General features: G+C 54.5%; 1 protein-coding gene across 2 annotated transcripts; it reads left to right on the forward strand.

The window, feature by feature from the left end:
• The first annotated feature begins 770 nt into the window (after positions 1-770).
• On the forward strand, positions 771-22720 carry MEX3A (mex-3 RNA binding family member A). 2 transcript variants are annotated; one of them, XR_005260994.2, is made up of 3 exons: positions 771-1325; positions 12289-15007; positions 15381-22720. XR_005260994.2 is itself a non-coding variant. In XM_027444518.3 (2 exons), exons 1-2 carry the CDS (start codon positions 842-844, stop codon positions 13392-13394), a joined length of 1590 nt encoding a protein of 529 aa, XP_027300319.2. In that variant the 5' UTR covers positions 771-841; the 3' UTR covers positions 13395-22720. The 2 variants fall into 2 exon arrangements, 1 of the variants encoding a protein (XP_027300319.2); XM_027444518.3 differs by having other exon boundaries at positions 12289-22720.
• The last annotated feature ends 419 nt before the right edge of the window (positions 22721-23139 follow it).

Here is a 23139-nt window from a genome sequence, read left to right on the forward strand (position 1 = left end):
CAGCACCCCCGTGGGTTCCGCTGGGTCGCCAAATCCCCCCCAAAAATTCCCCCCCATAAGGATGCGGCTCCCCACGCCCCCCCCATGAATTCCCACGCCCCCCCCTTTCCCCTCGGGACCCCCCCCCCGCCCCTTCCACGCGTGCCCGGGGGACTCCCCACGCCGTGTGCGCGTCCCCCGGGGGGGGCCAGCGAGAAACACCCCCCTCCTTTAACCCCCCCACCTTATCCCTTTCCCACCCCTGCTATCCCCACGCACCCCCCCCGTGCTTTTTCCCACCCGCTCCCCATCCACGGAGCTCCTTTGGGGGGGGGCGTGCGAGCAGGGCTCGGGGACTACATCCCCCAGCAGGCCGTGGGCCGGGGCAGGCTCCCGCTGCGCCCAGCCGCCTTCAAACAAAAGAGTTTTTCCCCCCCCCATCCCTCCATCCCCCCCCCAACTCCCCCCCTCCGGCGGGGCTCGGCGCCCCCCGGCCCCTCCGAGCACCGGCGGCGGCTGCGAGCCGGGGGCGGAGGCGGCGGCGGGGGGACCCCGGCGGGCTTGGAAGTGCCTGGGCTCGGGTTACAGAGAGAAAAGGGGCTTGGCCAGGCGGAGGGGAGGTGGGCGGAGGGTCCTTTTCTCTCTCTCTGCCTTTTTTTTTTTTTTTTTCCTTTTTTTTTTTTTTTTTTTTTTTTCCCCTCCCGAGCTCTTTGTGTGTCCCCCCCCCCCCCACTCCCCTCCTCTCTCTCTCTCTCTCTCCCTCTCCCTCCTCTCCCTCTCTCTCTCTCTCTCTCTCACACCCCCCCCCACCCTCCCCAACCAACCACCACCACCCAACCCCCCTCTCAAGTCTTTGTTAGCCATGCCTAGCCTGGTAGTACCAGGGATAATGGAAAGGAACGGGGGTTTCGGCGATTTAGGCTGTTTCGGTGGGAGCGGCAAAGACAGAGCGCTGCTGGAGGATGACCGGGCGCTGCAGCTCGCTTTGGACCAGCTCTGCCTGCTGGGGCTAGGCGAGCCTTCCTCCTCCTCCTCCTCGGCCGCCGTGGTGCTGGTGGAGGACAGCAACAACAACAACAATAACCCGCAGCAGCAGCAGCAGCAGCAGCAGCAGCAGCCCCCGCCGCCGCCACCGCCGCCGCCGCCGCAGCAGCCGCCGCCGCCGCCTCCTCCTCCGCCGCCCCCGGCCCCGAAGGGTCCCCCGGTTCCCAGCGCCGGGGCGGCGGAGCCCAAGTTGTGCGCCCTCTACAAGGAGGCCGAGCTGAGGCTCAAAAGCAGCTCCAACACCACCGAGTGCGTGCCGGTGCCCAGCTCCGAACACGTGGCTGAGATCGTGGGGAGGCAAGGTGAGAGGAGCCGGGGGGGGGGGGGGAGCCGGGACAGGACCCCCCCCCGGATGGCCACGATCCCCCCTTGGTGGCCAGGACGACCCCCACTGATAGCCAGGATCCCCCCCTTGATAGCCAGGATCCCCCCTTTATGGCTAGGACCCCCCCTTTATAACCAGGACCCCCACCCCTTTATAGCTAGGATCCCCCCCTTTATGGCTAGGATCCCCCCTTTATAGCTAGGATCCCCCCCTTTATGGCTAGGATCCCCCCTTTATAACCAGGACCCCCACCCCTTTATGACCAGGACCCCCCTTTTAGCCAAGGCCCACCCCCCTTTACAGCCGGGACTCCCCGACTTTTCGGCCAGGACCCCCCCACTTTTTGGCCAAGCCCCCCTTTTCTAGCCAGGACCCCCCTTTATCACCAGCACCCCACTTTATGGCCAGGACCCCCCTTTAGGACCAGCACCCCCGTTTCTGGCCAGGACCCCCCCTTTTCGGCCAGCACCCCCCTTTTCGGCCAGCACCCCCCTTTTTATCCAGGACTCCCCTTTTGTCGGGAGGCACCGTGCAGCACCCCCCCCACCCCCTTTTCCCCCTTTTTAGCACCGGGACCGCCCCGCTTAAAAAGGGGGGGGGGGACCGCGAACTTCCCCCCCACCCCCCCACAAAGCTTTTCCCCCTGCCATTGTCCGAGCCGAGCCGGGCCAGCCCCGAAGGGGGGGGGGGACAAAGGGGAAGGGGCGACCCGGGAGCACCCGGGCACGGCGGGGAGCCGGGGCTGAGCCCCCCCCCCAAGTCGGTGGAGGGGTGATGGGGATGCCCACGCGTGTCCGTGTCCCTGCGCCCCTGAACCCCAAAAAGGAAAAAGCGGGGCTAAAAGCAGCCGGGGGGGAGGCAGGGGGTCGTGGCTGGAGCGGGGAGAAAAAAATCCCCTTTGTTGGGCTCGGCGTGGAAGCGAGGGGGTGTGGTTGGGGAGGGTTTTGCCGGGCCGGGCGGCAGCCCCCGGGCCTAACGAGGCCCCCAGGAGAGGATTAAGGAAAGTTGAAGTCGTCCTGGCACCGGGGGGGGACAAGCGGGGACCCCGCCATGGGACGCGACCCCCCGTCCCGAGTGGGGTGTCCCCGTCCCCCCCTTGGCATCAGCCGCCGAGCGCCCGGCCCCGCTCGGTGACAGTGATGCTTTTGTTCTCCTCGCGGCTCTGTTCGGAGCGAGGTGGAATGGAGGAGGGCTTTAAAAATTATATATATATTTATTTTTATATATATATATATATACACACACACCACACCACACCCACTCTTAAGTCACCCCTCGCCCACCGCTCCGGCTCCGCGAGTGGGGGGCGCAGGGGGCTCGGCGTGGGGCTGGCGAGAGAAGTTTGTGTTGCTTGCAGAAAGGGGGGGGGGGAAAGAAATAATAATAGTGTGGCTAAGTGGGATTTTTTTTTTTCTCTCTCTCTCTCTAAGCAAGTAACTTGACGCTCTGGAAGTGTGACGGGCAGAGACTGCGGCTCCACATCCAGATGCTTCCTCTTGGGTTGGGGATTGAAATTGCTTGAGCTGGGAGGTTTTTTTTTTTTTTGTTTGGTTTTTGGAGCCCTGCTGCTGCTGGGGTGGCAGAGGGGAGCTTGTGGGGGGGTGGGGGGACACCCGTATGGGTGAGGCCGCTGCCACCAGCCGGGGACCCGAGGGGCGCGAACGGGCTGATGGCCGCGCGTCGCTGGGCTGGAACGCGAGCCGGGAACAATGGGGCCTCCGGTGGCTCGGCTCGCCCGGGGACGAAGCCGGGGACGGAGGGGGCGTGGGGGCCACCGTGCGCTCCCCGAGCCCCCTGAGTTGGTGGCGAGGTGTCCTGCTTTGGTTTCCGTCCCCCCCCACCTCGTGCCAAGGGCTGGGGTAGGGGCGAGGGCACGGCCGCCCACCCGGGCAGGGGGTTTGGCAGCAGCCCCGCGCGGCGGGGGCACGGCCGTGGAGAATCAGGCCCCCTTTGTTCCCTAAAGTTGGGAGACAGACGGGCGGCGTGGGGGGGGGGGAGACGCTGGGCGATGCAGGAGGTGCCCCTGCTGTACCCCCCCCTCGGCCTCGCTGCTGCCCTGACTTCAGGTGCGAGGGTATTTTTTTGGGGGGGGGGTTTGCTTGGCGGGCAGCGGTGTGCGCGGACATGGAAAACCTGGGTTTCTTCCACCATTTTTCGTGTGCGTGAGGCTTTTCCCACATCTGGGAAGCGTTAGCGGCCGGAGCCCTGGCTGGGTCAGGCTGCGCCCCCCCAACAGGGCTCAACGGGGCCGGATCCCGTGCGTGCTGGGACCCAAGGGTGCTTCGGCACAGCCCGGGCATCCACAGCTCTGCGCCCCAGCAGCCATCCTGAACCCCGCCGGTTATTTTCGGAGGCCTTCAGCCGTGTCTCCCGGGTCTGGTTTTGTCGGGAGGCTGGGCTGTGCCGGCCGCCTCGCCGACGTAGCTGGGTGCGGACGCTGCAGGGACCTGGCGCCATCCCTGGGGGCCAAATCCTGGCCCACGCTGGGGGGCTCAGCACCCCCCCTGGGGGATGCTGCAGATGGGGAGGGGGGAGCTGGCTCTCGAGGGAAGTGAGTGGTGTGAGGGTACTGGTGAATGGGGCGAGGAACGTCTCGGAAAAGAGGAGGGTAACAAAAAAAAAGTGTTATTAAAATAAAAATCGTATCGGGGCTTTGATGGGTAACAGGGTTGAGCGTTTTCTTTAACTTGGTCTTTTTTGATCCGACGAGCCGCGCCATTCGTGTTATCGCAAAATGTTTTCCACCTCTGGAAGTGTAACTTGCTGGCATGAGCGCACGCGAGCGGCCTGGACCTGGGCACGGGGGGGCCCTTGGTGTGCCTCTGGCCTTGAGATTTCCACCTGCTCCAAAACCGCCCTGTGCGTTGCTGGAGCTGTGTGCAGGCACCTGGGTGTAAATGGGGCTCAGCCCCGGGTGTTTTACTTGGGATGGACGCAGGTGTGACTGGCGAAGAGGTTTTGGTTTGGGGGGGACCCTGCTTTGGCTGGGGGATGCTGCAGGAGTTTGGGCCGAGCTTGCCAGCTCCGGCTTGCCCCAGGAGCGGAGCCAATCACCGGCTGGAGACCTCGTCTGGGTCCGTGACAGCTCTGGGTTTGGCACCAAATTCAAGCAGCGCTTCCTCGGTGGCACGAGAGCCTGCCGGGAAGCGTGGGGGCTCTCATCGGGACAGCGTGGAGCCCCACAATTGGCACTTTGGGTGAATTGGCCCACCGGGAGCCACTCCTCCCGGGGAGGCCGGTGCCAGGGAGCAGGAGCAAAGGGGAGGACACCAGAAAGGGAAAGATGAGGGGACAGGGATAAAAAAGGTCCCTTGAGTAGTGTGGGACCACGCTGCCCTGCCCGTGGTTGGCAGTAGGTCCCCTTCCCTGGCTGGTGGCGGAGCCGTGGCCTCCAGGTGTGCCCACATTTTATTCACTAGGGTGAGGAGCGGGGACACATCGTGCACGTGTGATGCAGGTTCTGGAGCCGTCGGGGTCTGCAGGGTGCTCCGGGGTGCTTGGTGGCACCCACGTTTCACTTGTCACCTCCTGCTGTGGGCACCTTCCCTACAACCCCCTCCCCGGGACCCCGCCTGTGATGGGAGCTGTGCAGGTCGATTTGTCAGGGTGTAAGGACAAAGCACCACCGTGCCTCGGAGGTGATGGGGCAGGGGGGTTGCAAGAACCTCGTCCTTTGCAACCCGAGGGTGTGGTTGTAGCGGAGAGGGGAGCGATGCTGGGAAGGGCGGAGGATGTGCAGAGGTGTCATGCTTTGGCCGTTCAGACCGAGAACTTCAAAAGAGGCAGAAATCCCCAGCCCCCAAGACATCCAGGTTCTTCCTAGAAATCAGCGGAGGTGTGGATGAGCGAAGGCACAGCTCTCGCTTCGCTGCCAGGGTAAAAAATCTGCTCCCTCTGGCAAACTGGACCGCTGTCAACAGAGCCAGGGAGGAGGCTGCAGGACTCGGAGGGAAGCGCGTTTGAGGTTTTGTCCCATTTCTTTGTGCGCTTGGGGTGTGCAGGCGTGGGGAGAGGAGGTGCTGGGTCGGTTTGGCTTTCCGCTGCTCGGAGCACAGCGGGGCAAAGCTCCTGGTGGATACGTTCCCTCGGAGAACGGTGCTCTTGGTGTTGGTGGCAGCACCCATTGTCACCTGCACCCAGAGCCACCCTTCGGTGAAGCATCTCCCAGCCTGCTCTAACCGGCCCCGCTGTCAACAGGAATGAGATTACGCGAGAGAGGAGCTTAGCATAAATTGCTCTTTCTTGGCAAGGTGAAGTCAAATAACAAGAGGCCCCACTAACCCCAGGTGATTGGGCTCTTTGTGTAGCTCCAAACATGCTCCAACGCTTCCAGCATTTAAAAATAGTCCAAGGAAGCCTTTCCCATTGAGGAAGTCTGATGACTGCAGCTCCCCCACCCACCATGTGGAGGTGGATGTACAGCATCCGCGAGGCAGCGAGGGGGTCAGATCCTGGCGGCTGCTGGCTGCGTAAAGCTGGGAGCCAACGCCATCCACCCGGCCTGGGGGGGCCCCCGGCAGCCCCCCGTTAACGCCGCTCCAGCAACCGGAGCCGGGCCTCGCCGGGAGAGCGGGACCGCAGGCGGTGGCAGCCCCGTTTCGCCGAGTGTTAACGAGAATCCGTCCGAATTTACACCATTTGGGGGGGGAAAAAAGTGCCGAGCGGGATCGACTTGGCGCGGTTTGAACTGGAGGTGGGAGGAGAAAATGGGTCTGGGAGAGAGACAAAGGGAATTTTCCAGGGAGACGTGCGCGCTCCGCGCCCGAGATCCGGCTGCTGGATGCCCGCGCGAGCCCGGCCGCGGCACAGCCGGCCCCGAATCTAGGGCAGTGGGAGCACGCTACCCCCCCCCCATACTGCCCCCACCATGCTGCCCCCCCCTTGCCCTGCCTTTGTCTGGCAGCCCCCGACCCGCCGTGCCCCCCAGGAGCCGTCCGGCGCCACGCGTGCCGCGGTGGGATCGGGATCGTGGCGTGCGGGGGCCACGGACACACCCACCCCGGTGCGGCGAGGCGATGCCGAGACCTGGGGGGGCTTCGGCACCGTTCCCCCCCCCCTCCACCACCACCACACAACAAGGCGGTGATTGTCTGCGGCGGGCGGGCTGGTGGGGTCTGCCGCTGCGGGGTCGCGTTGTTTTTTCCATGGTGTGTTTCACGTTTTGCTTTTTTTTTTTCTTTTTAACACAACTTTCATCGCGATGTAAAATCACCGCACCAAAATGAGGCGGTTGCTTTTTTTCCTGCCGTATTGGTTTCTCTCTTTCTCTTTTTTTTCTCCCCCCCCCTCCTTGTAAACACAACTTGCATCATCAGTGCAATAAAACCTCGATGCGAAGGGATTTAGTTGTTTGTTTGTGGTCCTTTTGTGCGCGCCTGTGTTTTTTGACACCACTTTCATCAGATTTCCAATGCAGCAAAATCTTACCCCACAGATATTCAGGAGGGTGTATTTGTGATGTTCTTTGTGTGCTTGTCTTTTAACGTGGCTTTCATCTTAAATGGGAAAGGAATGCCCCACCTTACCAGAGATATTGGATGGTTGCTGATTTTATGGTCCTTTAATTTGATGATGGTGATAACAGGAAAAAAAGACAAAGTCCTAATTTGCCCTTAGGCTCTTTAATACCACACCATGTCAAAATGTGCGAAGTGGGGTATTTACAGGTGTAACTTACACCCGAGCAGCGTGACGGAGCCTCGGTGTAAATGAGAAGAGGACTAAAAATCTTTTGTCTGGAGAGCTGGTCTCGTGTCTGACAAAACCACGAAATTCAGGGACCCGGAGTGATTTTTGTGGTGTGTTTAAGAGCTGTGAGGATGACCTCGGGGCTGTCTGCTGTAGGTGAAGCCCGTGCAGGGGCTGCAGGAGGTGTGCCAGCTGATGCCAGGTCAGATCCTTCCAGGCTGCATCAGTGGCACCGTGCACCCCTTCAGGATCCGGCCTTCCAGCAGCGGCAATGGGAAGGGTGTCTGTGGGTTTCACCCTGAATTTACACTGGGGTAAAATTCCCGATGGTGGCCACGCCTGGGTTTTTTGTCACGCCATCCTCCTGCTGGCATTTGCCCCGTGCAGGGGGCACGTGCAAGGTTTGGAGCTGTTTTAAGGCCTTTTGGCACCGCCAGAGCAGCGCACGGGAGCCTCGGTGTAAACCAGGAGGTCCCACAGAACCACACTGGTTTCAGGCCTCTCCGAGTGAGGAAAGGTTTGGGATGAGCCCCTGCAAAGTAGACGGCAGTCAGGTTGGACATATCCTACACCCTCGTCGCCTTGGCAAGGTGGCTCAAGCTCCTTAAGCCTTCCCCGTTAGTTTTGATGGATTTGCTTACCCCTAATTCAGAGGAGAATTTGGCTCTGCGTCTGAATCACCCCCTGACTTGCCCCCGTCTCCAGTTTGGCAACGTCTAGGCCAGATTTATTTATTTATTTGTAGCCAGAGCTCGTGCTCTGTGGGCTCCTTCCAGTTAGGTGACTGGTCTGGGTGCCGGAGGCTCGGCAGCCCTCAAGGGTTCGCTCCTGGTTTGTGGCTTACTGGGGTAATTTGCAAACACATTTACTTGGAGTCAATTGGCAATCAGTTAACCGAAGTTAGAAAGGAAAAAGGGGTGGGGGGAGGAAATGATCCTACGAGCCTCCTTCGCAAAATGCTTTGGGATCTGTGTTACTGGCAAAAAAAAAAGAAAATCAGAATAATAGAAGCTAGGTAGTGGAAACACAACAAGAAAGAGCTTAATTCTCTAATATAAAAATCCAACTGGCAGGAGTCTGCCAGGGATCAATTAGCTGATGTCTGCACACTGCCTTAAAGAGTAGAATGCTACCGCAAAGTTACACATTATTATAGTTCCTACAGGTCCTTTTCTCTTAGTTTTACATTTTTAACACCACCTACTAAGCAGTTCTCTCCCCTTTTTTAACAATCTACCAAGCAAAGCAGTTTGTTGCATGTTGTTTCCAAATTTCGGTTACGCACAAAGAAAGCCTCTCACTAAAAAAAACACACAGGGCAAATTTCATATTTTTTTTTTAAAAAAAGCACTCCAGACTGTGCTGCTAATCTGGCCAGGACATGAAGGGCCATATTCTGATCTTGGCATGCTCTGTCAGAAGCAGAGCGGTGTCAGGGAGCTCGGCCCCTATTTTGTGGTGTGCGGCAAGGTCGAGGTTGGGGCTGGGGTAGGCAGGGAGCTGCGGCTACATCAGGGTGCAGCGCAGCCTGGTTTTAGCCGATGTAAATCAGTGCAGCCCTCCTGGAAGTTGGTGGAGTTATCTGGATTTGCGCTGCTTACGGCTTGGCCCGTTGTCTGCACCGATTTAGGGCTGCAGGAGATCTGGGCCACTGAACCTGCTGGTCCTGATGGAGTTGGTCTCATTTCCTGTGGGGTTATTTTCTCCAGTTTTTAAGCGCAGGATCCCCCATCTGTCTGCCTCCGCAAAGCTGGCTTTCCTGTCTGCAGGCCTGCACAGAGACCCTCCCTCCCTCCTCCCCCTGCTTCTCACACCATCGACTGCACCATGCGTCCTTTTGTCCGTTTCTCCATCTTCCCTCCCCTTCCCTTGCCGTTCTCTCTCCTCGCCCGTCTCCCGTTTGCGTCTTTGGGGTGTCTTCCCTTGGCCTCCACACCCCTCATTCTCCTCCTCGCCCTGCGGGATCACAGCCTGCCTCTCCCCTCCATTTCCATCACCTTTCCTCCATCCCTGGCTCCCTCCCACCCTCTCCAGCTCATGTAACTCGCTGACGCTTGCCCTCATTCATGTGTATTCCTTGCCACTGCTCCCTTCCATCTGGCCCCAGCGTGGAGCCCCTGTCCTTTGTCACTGCTCTGCTTGCCTGACCCTCCGTGTCACCTCCTCGATTGTTCCCTGTGATGCGGGGCTCGGATCCCTCTCCCCCCACACACGGGCATTGTCCCGTGCCTTAAAAAACGCCGACCCCGCGCCCAGCCCTAATGAATCCCTACCTACGGACCCTGTTCAAGGTCCTAGGAGGCAGGACGTGGGGCGTGGGGGAAATTCAGCAAACCCTGCCTCAGTCCCCAGCAGTGCACGGGACTCATCTCCAGCGTGGATGCTTGTTGCTAACACCCCCGTTTCTTGCCGTGTGACGCTTTGGTGATATCCCTGGGGAAATGGTGGCATCTTGGTTAATCTTCCTAAGATGGAATCTCCATCTTCGGAGCCAGAGTCACAGATGTGGAGCAGGCGTACGTCTGCCCAGGACAGGCCAGGAGCAGCCTCGGGGTTGTGGAGGGTGCAGGTAACCCCATACAATTTTATCCTGCCCTCCGTAGGCACCCTGGGGGAGCCTTTATTCTCTTACTTTGTGTGCATGTTTTTATTCTGCTTTTATTCTACAGTTGTCCTGTTCTTTGACCGAGTTTCCCAAGTACTAATAATACACCGCTGTAGGTTGCCATTGGTCCACATCAACTGTTTAAAAACTTTGCTAAGCAAAGCATTGCAGATATAATTCAGGGTGCAAGCTCCGTGGGGAGCAACGTGTTGGCTGCACAGGACTGGTAGGGGCTGGATTTGCTTTGGACTTTCAGGATTTGCCTGGCTCTTTCTGTGTCAGATCTTGCGTTTCCATTCCCCGGGAGCGTGAAATCAGTGGCTGAGAGATGCGTTTAATGCAGCAGCATCACCACACTAATTGTTACAGGAAGTTTTGTGGTAACGCAGAGCCAGAGACAGCAATTCTCACCATTTTACAAACCGGGGACCGAGGCTCGGCGAGCCGAAGTAACTCTGAGGAGTTAAAAGTTGCAGTGGGAGTCTGCAGCAAAGTCAGGATTTGCCTGCACACGCCCTGCGTTTCTACACCCATGGCAAAACCCTCTGACAAATGAGGGGAAGGGGGGTTCAAAGCTGTGCCGGGAGGTTTCCTTGGTGGATGAGGCTGCACTCCAGTGCCCGCGTGGTGTTGCGAGAGGGAGTGCGACCCGTCGGGCTGGCTGCCTCTGCTTCGTGCAGCTGGAGCTATTGCTTGAGCCGCGCGTGGCGCATGGCACTGCTGCGAGCTTGGAGAAACATTCCTGCCATCTGCAGCGGCACCAGGTTCTGCTTTTATCGCTGAAGGTGCAGGGTTCAATTCTCCCTAATGATAAGGGGTGGTGGGATCGTTACGTTCCTGCAAGTACCCCAATGTCACAAGTCCGCGTCTCGTGAGACGAGCTGCAGAGAAGTGGCGGCGCTAAGCGAGTGGCAGCCCCCAACTCCCAGCTGGGAGAGATGTTGTTATTTATTAGGGTGTGTATAAATAATAATGTTCCAGCCTACCAGCTGCGGAATCTTAATTTCCTGGTCACAGAAGCATCGTTGGCGGGTCATTTTGTGTTAGAAGTGTGATGTTGGCATAGTGTGCTGTGGAAAGCTAGGGTGGTGTCAAACAGTCGCAGGAGAGAAGAGGTGGGCTCATTTTGGGGAGAGGAGGTTGCAGGGACAGGTGATTTTATGCAGTATCCTGATCTTTTTGCTCCATGAGCACTGAGCCTGATGTGTCCAGACACCTGCATGCCTGGGAAGCCAGGGCAGAATGCTCCCCTAACTCCATTTTCACTAGGAGGAATGCAGTACCCTGGAGAAGCACATTTTTTAGTTTTTCTTAGAGACCCAAGCTTGGAGCAAACCTCCTCCCACAGAGGAAGCCCCAGTCTGAATGGGAACTCGGTGCCAAGGCTTTGAAAATGCCTTCAGGCACTGAGCGAGGCTTTTGGAGAGCAGGGTCAGAGGGGCAGCCGCGGGGAGGGCTTCCAGAAGTAGTTTAGAAAACTGTGCCACATCTGTAAAAATATTTAGTGGCTCGATGGCATCCTAGTGTCATCGAGGAACCTGGAGTCGCATTGCTGCCTCTAAACCCTTCTGAAAAAAAAAGACTTGGAAGCCAAAGCACAGTGAAAAGTCTCTTGCCTTTTTTGGAAAAGCAGAAAGACATTTTCTGAGCTGTCGGGAGCAGAGGGAATAGGCTTGGTGGGCTCCAGGGGGTGGGTGTTGGCATCACAAGTGGGTGGCATGGGAAGTGATCTTGGGAAAGGGTCCGAGTGCCTGGGCCGCTGTGGTGGGGAGCCATGTGGCACCGGTGTTCGATGCCCCAAAGCAGGGGCCAAGAGCAGAAGGCAGCCCTGGGTGGGGAGCAGGGCTGCACACACCGTGGCAGGGCTCTGCCTCAGTGCAGGAGGTCAGCCCTGCCCTGTTCTGTGCTTTTTTAGCCCCAAAGTAAATGGTAGCATCCCGCCAGCCCCCAGCAGTGCTGACAGCGGGGGTCCCACAATGTCTGAGGTGGGAGCCTGAAGTGCTGCATCTCTACCGCTTTCCCCAGGCTTGTCCTGCAAGAACAGAGTCTGGCTCGCACCACAGATTCACACCAAAAGCCCCATACTAGGACAAAAGTCTCCATGCAGAGAGGAATCCTGCCGCTGTACCGAGAAACACGCTGACTAGTGGCAAGGGGCAACTGGGGCGGCCATCTTCGCTGAGGGGCAACATGGCAGGGCCCAGGTCTTGGCCAGGATGGGCTTCCCCACAGAGCCCGCTGGCCCATTGGGAGGGCTCAAGCTCTCCCTGGTTCCTGGGGGTGGGAAATTTCTGAGGGGTGGTTTCTGAAGGATGGCTGCTTTCTGAGGGGAAGCATCCGAGGGGGATTGCGTAGTGAGGGGCAGCGCACAAAATGGCGGCGCCCTCCTGGGCATGGCAGAAGAGGGGGCTCCTGGAGGGGGCGACGCTCCTGCTATGCTATGAGTGAGGGGGAACCTTTGGCATTTTGTCTGTCCCCGTTAAGGGAGTAAAGGTCTTTCCCTCGTGTTTTGCCCCTGGGCAGTGGCACGGTGCACACAGCCTGCTGGAAACGAGGTGGCTTGTCCTGGTTTCCTGAGAAGAAGGGAGGGTGGTGAGAGAGGCGTCCTTTCTAACCTCCCTGCCTTGTTTTCCTTCTCTTCCCCAAGGCTGCAAGATCAAAGCCCTGCGGGCAAAGACCAACACCTACATCAAGACGCCGGTGAGAGGCGAGGAACCGGTCTTCATGGTGACAGGGCGGCGGGAGGATGTGGCCATGGCTCGGCGGGAGATCATCTCCGCAGCCGAGCACTTCTCCATGATCAGGGCCTCCCGCAACAAAGCCGGGACCACCTTCGGCAGCGCTCCCACCTTGCCGGGGCAAGTCACCATCCGGGTACGCGTGCCCTACCGCGTGGTGGGCTTGGTGGTGGGCCCCAAGGGCGCCACCATTAAGCGGATCCAGCAGCAGACCAACACCTACATCATCACGCCCAGTCGGGACCGGGACCCCGTCTTCGAAATCACAGGTGCACCGGGCAACGTGGAGCGTGCTCGGGAGGAGATCGAGACCCACATCGCGGTGAGGACGGGCAAGATCCTGGAGTACAACAATGAGAATGACTTCCTCTCCAGCAGCCCCGATTCCGGCATGGAGAACCGCTACTCGGAGGCCTGGCGGGTCCATACGCCGGCGCCGGGCTGCAAACCCCTCTCCACCTTTCGGCAGAACAGCCTGGGTTGCATTGGCGACTGCTCCGTTGACCCCGTCTACGAGACACCCCGGCTGAATGACCAAAACGACTTCAATTATGGTTACCTCTTCCCCAACTACGGCGTGAACAAGCAAGATCTGTATTACGGGGTGCCGGAATCGGGCGCCCCGATGTGGGCTGGGCAGGAGAACACCAACCCTGTCTCGGTGCTCTTCTCGAAACAGCAGCGTTCCAGCAGCACTGGTGCCATCCACCCGAATTCACATCGCTCCCCATCCTCCTCCATCCAAGAGCCCAATCTCTCTGGTCTCCCCAGGCGGTCCCAAGGAGAGCCGCTCCAAGGGTTTTCCAAGCTGGGGACGACTGCCGCTGCCCGGACGTCTGTCTCCAGCAGCCGCGAGTGCATGGTGTGTTTCGAAAGCGAAGTTACGGCAGCGCTGGTGCCGTGCGGCCACAACCTCTTCTGCATGGAGTGTGCCGTGAGGATCTGCGAGAGGACTGATCCGGAGTGCCCGGTTTGCCACGCTGCAGCCACTCAGGCCATTAGAATATTTTCCTAAAGAGACAGAGCAGGGCATTGGGGTGGGGTGGGGGGTAGGAAGGGAGCATGGGGGGGTCCAGGAAAGAAAAGTGATGATAATAATAATAATAATAATAATAATGACATCTGAAGAACAAACGAATGAAAGAATAAATTAATTTAAAGAAGAAGAAGAAGAAAAAAAAAAGAAATTATTTTACAAGCAATGTATGTTATTTTTTAAAAAAAAGTGAATAATAAAATTAAAATGAATAGCAAAGCCAGAAATTTTGAAGGGCGAACGATGCTCCAGCCTGCGATGTCTTTTTTAAAACAAGTACTCTGAACGCACACTCGGATCTCGCAAGCAAAGCGGTTTAGTTCAGTTTTTTTTGGTGGTGAGATTGGGACTTCTCTGCATTGACCAAGCCAGGCCATCTCGATCGGACGGGGAAGGGAGCAGGGATGCGGGGAGGGCCCTGCCAGCCTTTCTTCTCCAGCCATGTTCAATCTTCATCTTGGTCTGAAGCCCCTACTCTCCTCCCCCCCAGGGATGTCAGCCCAACTGGGAGCTCAGAAAGAAACAAATAGAAAGAAAGGAAAACGGATGTCGGGGATTTAAAAAAAAATAAAAAAAAGAAACCATCAACCTCTGGGAACCTGTTAGAACGAGGGCACAACTGTATTACCTCAAAGATTTAAACAAAAAAACCACAGCAGCTAAAGAACTTTTATTGTTTTCCTTTTTTTCTAAAAAAAAAACAAAAACAAAAAAGCCACAAAAAAAAAAAAGAAAAGAAAAAAAAAAAGACGAAGAAGAAATAAAACTGACGCCGGTGAAGCTGAAGAAGGTTTGGAAGAACCTATTGGAATCACACTGGGCGATTAGCATTTATTTTATTATTCTGAGCCACCATGGAGTTTGGAACTTTGTTCTTTTTTCCTTATCCGAGCAGGGATTTGTTCATCAGACGAATCAGGAGTCACTAACAGGGTATTTCAAAAGCAGTCCTGAGTTCCCATCCGTGGGGGGAGTGTATCAACTTCCGCGTTTCTGTAGTTCACTCTTCATCCTTTTTTCCAAGTGATGCCAGCTGCAGCTACATGCAACACGCAAGCGCACGTGCACACACACACACACACACACACTTGTAACATTGTGCTTTTCTTTTCTTAAAAAGTATATATATCACACCAAAACCTAAGAAAGACGATCATGCAATACAGGCAATGAGCCCATATGAAACCAACATGCATCCCAACAGAAAGCAAAAAAGAACCCCGAGTTTATATATATAATTTTGTTGTCGTCGTTTTTAAACTGGACCAAAACTTTTGTTACCCAAAACCGAGTGGGGGGAAAAAAAAAAAAAAGAAGAAAAAGTATTTCTTTATGGACCAAAACCTCTTCAGCTGTCCTTTACCTGGATCTTCCTGAGGTTGGCCGCTTTTATATATTATATTTTTTTCAGAACGATACAAAAAAAAAAAAAAAAGAATTGCCTTGTTGAACATCCTTTAATCATTTCAAGACTCCTGGTTTTGTTAAATCAGATACTTTCTAAACCATTGGGAACTGGGAGAGGACGGGCTTCGAATCTGGCTTCTGTGCCAATGCACACAAGATGCAAGCCAGCATCTTAACATCATCAGGTTTGTTCAACCAGTCTGTGGATGCCAAAATGCCGTGATGGTAAAGATGTGTGTTGGATTAACCTATCAAGTACCAGTATACCTATCTATAAATATATGTGTGTATATATATATATATATATAGGCACTTAACTCATCGAGCACCTATATATATATATGTATATAGAAATTATATATAGAGTTTTTCTCCCACCACCACCGCTTCCCCATTTCCTGCCCCTCGACTTCTGCTCACAGATCCTGGACCCTGATTTAGAACTGAACCAGCAAGTTTCACAACTTGGCAGAGACAGTTCTACAGCAAAAAAGAAAAATAATAATAATAATAATGATAATACCAATAAAAATCGCCTGAGATTTTTTTTCCCTTCAGTTACAGGAGACTTTATTTTCATCGTAATAATGTTCCTGGGAACATCCCCTCTTCTGCTCGGTTTGCTGCCGCTTGCTGCCGGTGCCGGGGCAGGCTGCTCCGGTGCTCTGCATCGATAAAGGTCTGCTTTCAATCTCCAGATGCTGGGTGGAGGAGGGGGCGTGAAATGATGTACCTCCACCGTTCGTGCATCGACGGTAAAATATGACGTAGGGGGCGAGATGGAGGGGTGGACGCTGTTCCTAGGTTCTGTAATGGATGCTGATGTTTCGGAAAAAAGAGATAAAAAAAAAAGAAAAAAAAAAGAAAAAAATATTAATGCTGTGCTAAAGGGACACTGTCAGGTCGAATGTGTACTCGCCTCCTCCCCAAAGCTTTAAGAAACCTTCGGCTGCCTGGTTCTCCGTGCCCTGCGGCGCGCGTAGCCGCTGGCGCCCGGAGAGGGTCGGGACGCGAGCGTGTGCCCGGGGGAGGCTCAGCCTCGGCCCTGTGGCCAGCCACGTCCTTCCTAAACCAGCCTGGTTCTTGTTCAAAGTCTGGCTTTGGTCTGGTCCCAGTAGAAGAAGGGTAAGGGAGAGAGGGGGGGGAGCATTTCTGCGCGCCGGGCAGTAACCTCTCCGCGCCCCGCGCGCCACCGCCTCCGCTCGTCCGTGCCCCGGGGTTGCGTCGGAGCCGTTCTCCCCCCCAAAAAATCCTCCCGATGGTGGCAAGAGAGTGGTTGGGGGAAAAAGGGGGGGGGGGCTCCAACCGCCATTCTGGGAGGTAGGGGGGGGGGCGTTCGGAGATGTTCGTGTCGGTACCGGAGGGGCTTGAGCTGGAAACGCAATGGCAAAAGTGCTTCCCCGGCTGAGCCCCCCCCCCCGGGGCCGATGTGTTAGTTGAGTGACTTTAGTCGTTCTTGGCTGAGTGAAGTCTGTTCGTGGTAATGTGAGCAAGTTTTTGGTCAATGTCTTTCTTTGATGCCAGGTTGTGAAGAGGTTGGGGGGGAGCGGGGAGGGGGGAAGGAGACACCCGTGTGGGGGCCTGGGGCGGGGGGGACCTGTGCTAGCACTGACCCTAAGGGATTTGGAGGGGGTTAAGGGGTAAAGGGATAAAGGGGGGCCCCTCGTCGGCTCCTTTTATCCCTTTCCCCTTCCCCTGGCAAGCGAAAAGCGATGTAAAAGCCTCCTGCATGCTGAAAAATGTTAGAGAAAAAAAAAAAAAAAAAAAAAAACTTTCTTTTTAGAAAACAAAAAAACAAAAAACGGAAAAAAAAAAAGTTGAAAAAAAAAATACAAACAAACAAAAAAAAAAGGAATGAATTAATGACCCAAACAAACATCCATGCTTGCTGATCGGAACCGGGGGCCGGCTGCTGTCCGTCTGTCCAGGCAGTCTGCCCCTCTCTGCAGACGAGGTTCCTACTCAAGTCTCCAAGTTGGCCTTTAATAAAATCTTCAGTTCCAATAACCTTTATATATATATATATATATACATATATATATACATATACATATATATTAAAAGAAAGCTTGATGTAGCAGTTCTAGTTTAAAATGAATAGAAGTATTTCGGCCCCCCCCTTTTATTTTGATTTCGCCTTTTCCCCTGCTTTTCCACCCTATCCCCCCCTATACCCCCCCCCCCCCCAAACCAACTCCGTATTTTGATGTAGCAACTTTGGAAGAAAAAAACCAGGCGCTGTAAACGCACCGAGAGCTACCTCTGGCCCACCAGGGGCTGCAGGGGGCTCGGGTGGGGGGGGAACCACGGCCCCGCCGCCCCCCCAGCCCCTCGGGGGCACCCGGAGAGGCTCAGACCCGGGCCCTTTCCTAGGGGGAAGCCCGGTTGTGCGGGGCTTAAAACAACAAATTTGCGTAACTTTTTTTTTTTTTTTTTTTTCTCTCTTTTTAAATATATGTATATATATAAAAAAAAATCTTTAAAAAAAAAAAAATAAAAACAAAAAACGAGAAAAATGCCCATGACCTTAACTATTTGCTCTGACTTGTATCTTCCTTGATAGGTGACTAAAAATAATAATAATAATAATAATAATTAAAAAAAAAAAAAAGGCTTGTTGGTCCAATTCACCAGCAATAACATCCGCTAAAAGCAGAGCCCTCCAGATGGGGGGGGTCACGGTCCTGGCTTTGGGGGGCTCCCTCGTCCCCGCCGTGTCCCATCCCGCCAGGGGGGGCCCAGCCACCCCCGGCTGTGTTTTTGGGGTGCAGGGCAGGGGGACGGAGAGCAGGGCGCCGAGCACCTGGGGGGCTCAGCAGGATCAGGCCCGGGGGAGGCTGGTGGGCGCTTGCTGAAATTAGGGGCTGTGCTGAATACAGGGTTCGTCCGGCTTAAATTTTCGGGCTTCCCGGGGTTGGGGACGCAGCCAGGGAGGGGACGGAGGCGTCCCAGCCGGGCTCTGCGAGGGGACGCCCCGAGGAGAGGCGATGAGGCGGAGCTGGGGGGGGGTTGGAAGGTGAGAAAGGGAAGCGGAGGGATGAGATAATAACCGTGCCGTGATGTCATCCTCATCGACGTAAATTATGTAGAGAATAGTGTGTATTATAATGCATAACAGAAAACGAAACAAAAAAATAAAAATAAAAAAAAAAAAAGAGAGAGAGAGAGAACCAAAATTGGATTTATATTTAATGAGGAGATACTATAAAAATATCTTGTCCTAGCTCCCATTTGCAAAAGTATTTTTCAGCTGGAGGGATATCTATTATTTTTTTCTCTTTTCTTTCTTTCTTAAAAAAAAAAAAAAATCTCCATACATACAAAGGCTCAGACTGTTACTATTGTGAACCTCTTAAATCAAAATGCTCCAACCTGTTTATTTGGTATTTGAAGGGTTTATTTTGATGCATTTACTGGTGTTTTTTAAAGAGAGAGAGAGGAGGGAAAAAAAGATTAAGATTTTAAAATTAGAACATTTCTTTATAATTTAATATTCTATTTTAATAAATGCATTTATTACATGTAAATGTAGCAAGGAACTGGGCTAATAAAAATACTTTTTATTAGGTAATTTATTATAAGAAAAAAGGATATTTTATTTTATGATAAAGTGATCCTTAAAAGTTTAGAAGGTTTAGAATATATGTAGGTTAAAAAATACATTTGTATCCAGAGTATTGCTTAAAAAGTGTTTTTAATATATGTTTCCTTTTTCGTGTGTGCGTGTGTGTATGTAAAAGGTGATAGTTATGGTGCAGATAGCCCTTTCCAGGAATAAGAAAATTAACACAGTTGGATGTATTTAAAAACGAAAAAAAAAATGAAAAAAAATGAAAAAAAAAAATGAAAAGAAATTACAAACCGGAGAAGTGAAATAGACAAAACCACTACGACTCGGAGCCGCGTGGTCGGTTCCCAGGCCCTGTCCTGAGGTCGCTCGGTGCCGTCCGTCCCCGCGCCCGCCGCCGGGTGACCTCGCTTTGCTCTGCCGGTGGCAGCTTTGGGGAGAAAAAGGGCTTTTTTTGGCGCAGGCTGGGCACGCTCAGAAAGCCAAACTCACCTTTCTCGCCCCTTCCGCCCTCCTTTCTCGCTCGTTTTCCTGCAGACCCCGGCCTGCCCCGGATTGCCAACGGGGAAATGTTGCCGTTGAGGCGTTTGGAAGCAGGATTTGGGGCGATCCCGGCGGAAAAAACGCTTCTCCCCCAGCACCGGGAGGCTCCGCGGGGCCCTTTGGGTGCTCGGGGCCGCTCGGTGCTGGGGCAGCTCCGGCCCCTGCCTCCCCTGGGCCAAATTTGGCTCCGTCTCCGCAGCCCTGGGTGCACCAAACTCGAACCCGTCCCCAAACCAGGAGGGCACCGGGACACGTAGCGAGCTGTGCCCGTCCCCACCGGGCTGGCAGGGCCCAGGCCCCGTGGCCACCCCATGGATGGGAACCCACCGGGGGTCTCGTCCCGCATCCCACAGTCGCGAGGCGGCGGGGGGGGGGGGGATGCTTCTGCTCTGTTGCCTTTCAAAGAAGCATGTTAAAAATAAGATTTTTTTTTTTTTTCTGTTTGTTTGTTTTTAACCAAAAAGGAGAAGAAGAAAAAAATAAAATAAAAAGTTTGCGTTGATGGGTATTAAAAAAAAAAAAAAAGTTAAAATAATAATAATAAACGCTCAAATTTATTTCATATAATCCTAGAGTAAAGATTAAAATAAAATTAACTAGTTCAAATAGTAGATGCTATCCATATTGTTTAATCTATAGTAGATCCAAGTGATCCCAGACAGAGCAGAATGTAAAGTAAACTTGTAAACAAGATCAGTTATCATTTTTAACTTCCCCAGAAATTCCATCTTTTTTTGGTACTATTTTTCTGAAGCAAACACATCGACGAACGAAAAGCCTAACAAAATAACAGACCACCGACTGGTACCTTCTGTCAAAGTCCTGAAGTTATTTTTATAGAGGGGAAAAAAAAAAAAATGGGATCTAATAATATGTATTTTTTTAAAAAGATGCGTTTGGGTTTTTATGTTGCTTTTTTAATAAAAAGTATAAGGATTTGGCTAGTCACTGAGCAAAATAAGAAAGTTTTAGGCCATTATTTTTGCCTTATTCTGACCTCCAGCCTCGGGCCTGGAGCACGGAAATGGAAATTCCAGAAAAAAAACAAACGCTAAAAGTCAGAATCTCGTTGCTGTTAACGTTTCTCGCGCCGGTTGTGCTTTTGGAGCTCCTCCAGGCACTCGAGGTGTCGGGGGGGGGTCCCTGTGACGGCGGCGGGACCGTCCCTGGGTTGGGTGGAAAGGAAAATTGGGCGCGGGTGAAGTCCCCTCTGTAAGGTGACGGCCGGAGCTGGCGGCAGCGAGGTGCCGGTGCCGAGCGCGGAGCCGTGCCGAGCGCGCCCTGCTCCGCGTTCGGAGCACGGGCCGTTAGGGTTTGGTTCGTTCCCTTTGGTTTTCGGGCTTTTTTTGCTTGCTTTCTTGGTTCTATCTCAACCCAGCAAGGGGAAGGGGTTGTGCCGGGAGCGGGCGGCGTACGGCTTTGGGTCGAGGGTGCTTCGTGAGCGGCAGCTGGCAGCTTGCAGGATGCCAGCTCCGGCTCGGTGGCTTTTTTTTCGGTGCTGGAGGCTGCGGTGAGGGAGCCAAGGCTCAGCCCTTGAACGCTGGGACTGCGGCGAGATATTCGCCCTCTCCTTAGCTTGTGCCAGGAAAGACGAGCCCTGGCTGGTTGGCCCCTGCTCCGTGCGCGCCCAGCCAAGCGCTCGGGCCCCTCGGAGGCTGCTTTGCGCTGCACTGACCCCCTGTTTACACGCGATGATGCTAAAATAAAAGACCTAGTGCAAGCTCCGTTGTTCGCGGAGGGAGCGGAGCATTGCCAAGCAAACACCCTCGCAAGGTGGCCGGTTACCTCCGGGTTTAGCTCTTGCTCCTCTCCTCGGTGTCGTGGCTCAGCCGGAGCGAGCCCTGGCTGTGCCGCGGTTCGGGAGCATCCGCCAGGATCCCAAAGCCTTCGACAACCACAGCGGCCACCCCGGCACCCGCACCCGGGGCGGGACGAGGCGGTCGCTTACCAGCATTCAAGCAAAGCCATGCAATAGGTTAGGACAGGAAGCGAAGACAGTTCTCATTCGGTTTCTGCGTATAGCACTGTGAATCCGAGATCGCTCGCTGCGCCCGCCCCGTCAGCCCAGCGCCGGTTCGGGAACGCGGAGGCGCGACCCCTCCACCCGGTCCTTCCCCGCGGGGCAGCGAGCGGCCTGTTTGCTCTTTCATTTTCATTTTACCTCATTTATTTTTATTTTTATTTTTTTTTGGTTTTGATACTTGAAGAAGAGTCAGTGCTTGACATTGCGCAGCGGCGCCCTGGAGCGGAGAGCGGATGCACTTTATGGTCGCTTGTCCACGGCTCGGGGGGTCCCATCCTGCCTCTGCCGCGTCCCCGCAAAGGTTTCCCTCGGTGTCAGCACCGCGGAGCCAGGATGGGCAGGTTCTTCCAAAAAAAAACCTTTTTAGGATGTTCATGAGCAGTCTGTGGTGCGTTGCGGGTCGAAACTCGGAGCCGTGTTCTGCTGTCAGTCAGCCTGGCCAAGGTTGGGCAGCCTCAGCCTTGGTCCCTGCGCCGCTCGCCCGCTTCGGTGGGGTTCCTCCCCAGGAAACCAAAATCCCTTCGGCCCTGGCAGGCTGCGGTGTCCCTGCTGGACCCCAGCCAGCATCGTTCCAGGGCCGCTAATGGAGCAAATTGAAAGTCACCCCCGGTAAAGTGACACTAATGTGAAATCTGGAGTTGTTCCACCGCTGTCTGCGCAGCTACGCAGGGATAAAAAAAATAAAAATAAAAAAGGAAATCATGTCCCCACCCTGCCTGGCGGTGGCGGTGCCAGTTCGCTGGGTGGCTGATGGCAGAACACGTCCTGGTCTCGTGGCGATGCTTGGGGACAGCTCGCTGAGGACCGGGGACGGGGCAGAGCAGCGCCGCGTGGCCGCGGGGTCTTCCCTCGCCTCCCAGCAGCTGCTTTGCTCAGCTGTGAGACCATCGGCCCTTTTGGGTTTATTTATTTTTTTCCTTGTTCTTTATGAATTCCCTTCAAGAGAATTGTAAAGAAAAGGGAAAAAATAAAAAAGCCAGGGCCAGATCCTGTCTTGCAATTGAGGGTTTGCTCCTGGGTGAAGCAGGCGTGAAAGGCAGTGGGATTTGACGGCCGGGCGCGTGGTGCTGGCTGATCCCGGCATCGGCTGCGATTTCCTCCAGCTCTTCCCAGTATTGGAGGTCCCAGCTCCAGCTTTCTGCCACTGGGGCTCCAGCAAAGCATTTTTTGGGGCCATTTCCCCATTTCTCGAGCAAAGCCTCAAGCCCCAGGGAGCTTCCAGGGGAGCTCAGCCCCGCGCAGCCCTCGCTCGCCAAGTGCCACTGAACTTTCTCTCGCCCGAAATGCCCAACGAGCCCACGTGCATCCGCTTTTATCCACGGAGCTGCCGGTGTCGGCCTCGGCATCCCGACCGTGGCCCCTCCGCTTAAAGTCCATTCCCTGTTACGTTGTGTTTTCCCTTTTTTTTTTTTTTTTTTTTTTTTTCCTTTTCTTTTAACGTCATAGGAAACCTGTAGTCGGGATTGTTACTATTGGAAACCGATCACATGTTCCATCCAGGTATTTTCATCTCTCCGGCATTACGCAAAAATAAAGGCCTGAGAGAGAGATATAACCGAACATAGAAGTAGAGTTAGGCTCGTTGTCTGAGTTTTGAGGCATATAGTATAAGGGGAGAAGGAAAAAAAAAATTAAAATAAAAAAATTAAAATAATGATGTTGCACAACTTGTAGAAAAAAACAAAGAAGGGAAAGGGTTAATGTATTAAATGTGCTAAATTACATTAAGAACTTAATTTTATTAAAGTATTATTACTTAAGAAACTTGGTATCTGCTCTTGTTTTCTGTCTGTTCACGCTCTGGGAAGGGCTCCAGCAGTGGGGGGGGTGGGAGCGGGGCCCTGCTCAGAGCAAAGGGATTTCACTTCCACGGCGATCCCATGCCCTGAACCCGCAGCCACCCTCAGCCCCGTCTCCGTGAGCTTTGGGGTCACCCCCTCTGCCACATTCTAGCAGGAATTGTGTAAAAACGGGGGAATCGGAGCAAAATGGAGCTAAAAGCTGTGACACTTTGGGGACGTGGCGGTGCCCGGGGGCACGCTGCGCCAGGGGGGTCCAGCCAAGGGTCAGGTGCTGCTACGGTGGCTGCTCAAAAAGGGGTAAAATCAAGCCAAAATGGGGCTGGCCCCACATTTCCTTTGTACCCTGCTCCTCTTTGTGCCCTTCCTCGCCTGGGGATGCCA

The sequence above is a fragment of the Anas platyrhynchos genome, chromosome 26 (genome assembly GCF_047663525.1).
Source record: "Anas platyrhynchos isolate ZD024472 breed Pekin duck chromosome 26, IASCAAS_PekinDuck_T2T, whole genome shotgun sequence".
In the NCBI taxonomy this organism is placed as follows: Eukaryota; Metazoa; Chordata; class Aves; order Anseriformes; family Anatidae; genus Anas; species Anas platyrhynchos.

What these genes read in the sequence shown, in the direction of transcription:
- MEX3A (XM_027444518.3), top strand. Translation starts at nt 842, where the DNA reads ATGCCTAGCCTGGTAGTACCAGGGATAATGGAAAGGAACGGGGGTTTC. An exon ending in TGAGATCGTGGGGAGGCAAG is followed by an intron (nt 1,326 to 12,288) that starts GTGAGAGGAGCC and finishes CTCTTCCCCAAG; the next exon opens with GCTGCAAGATCAAAGCCCTG.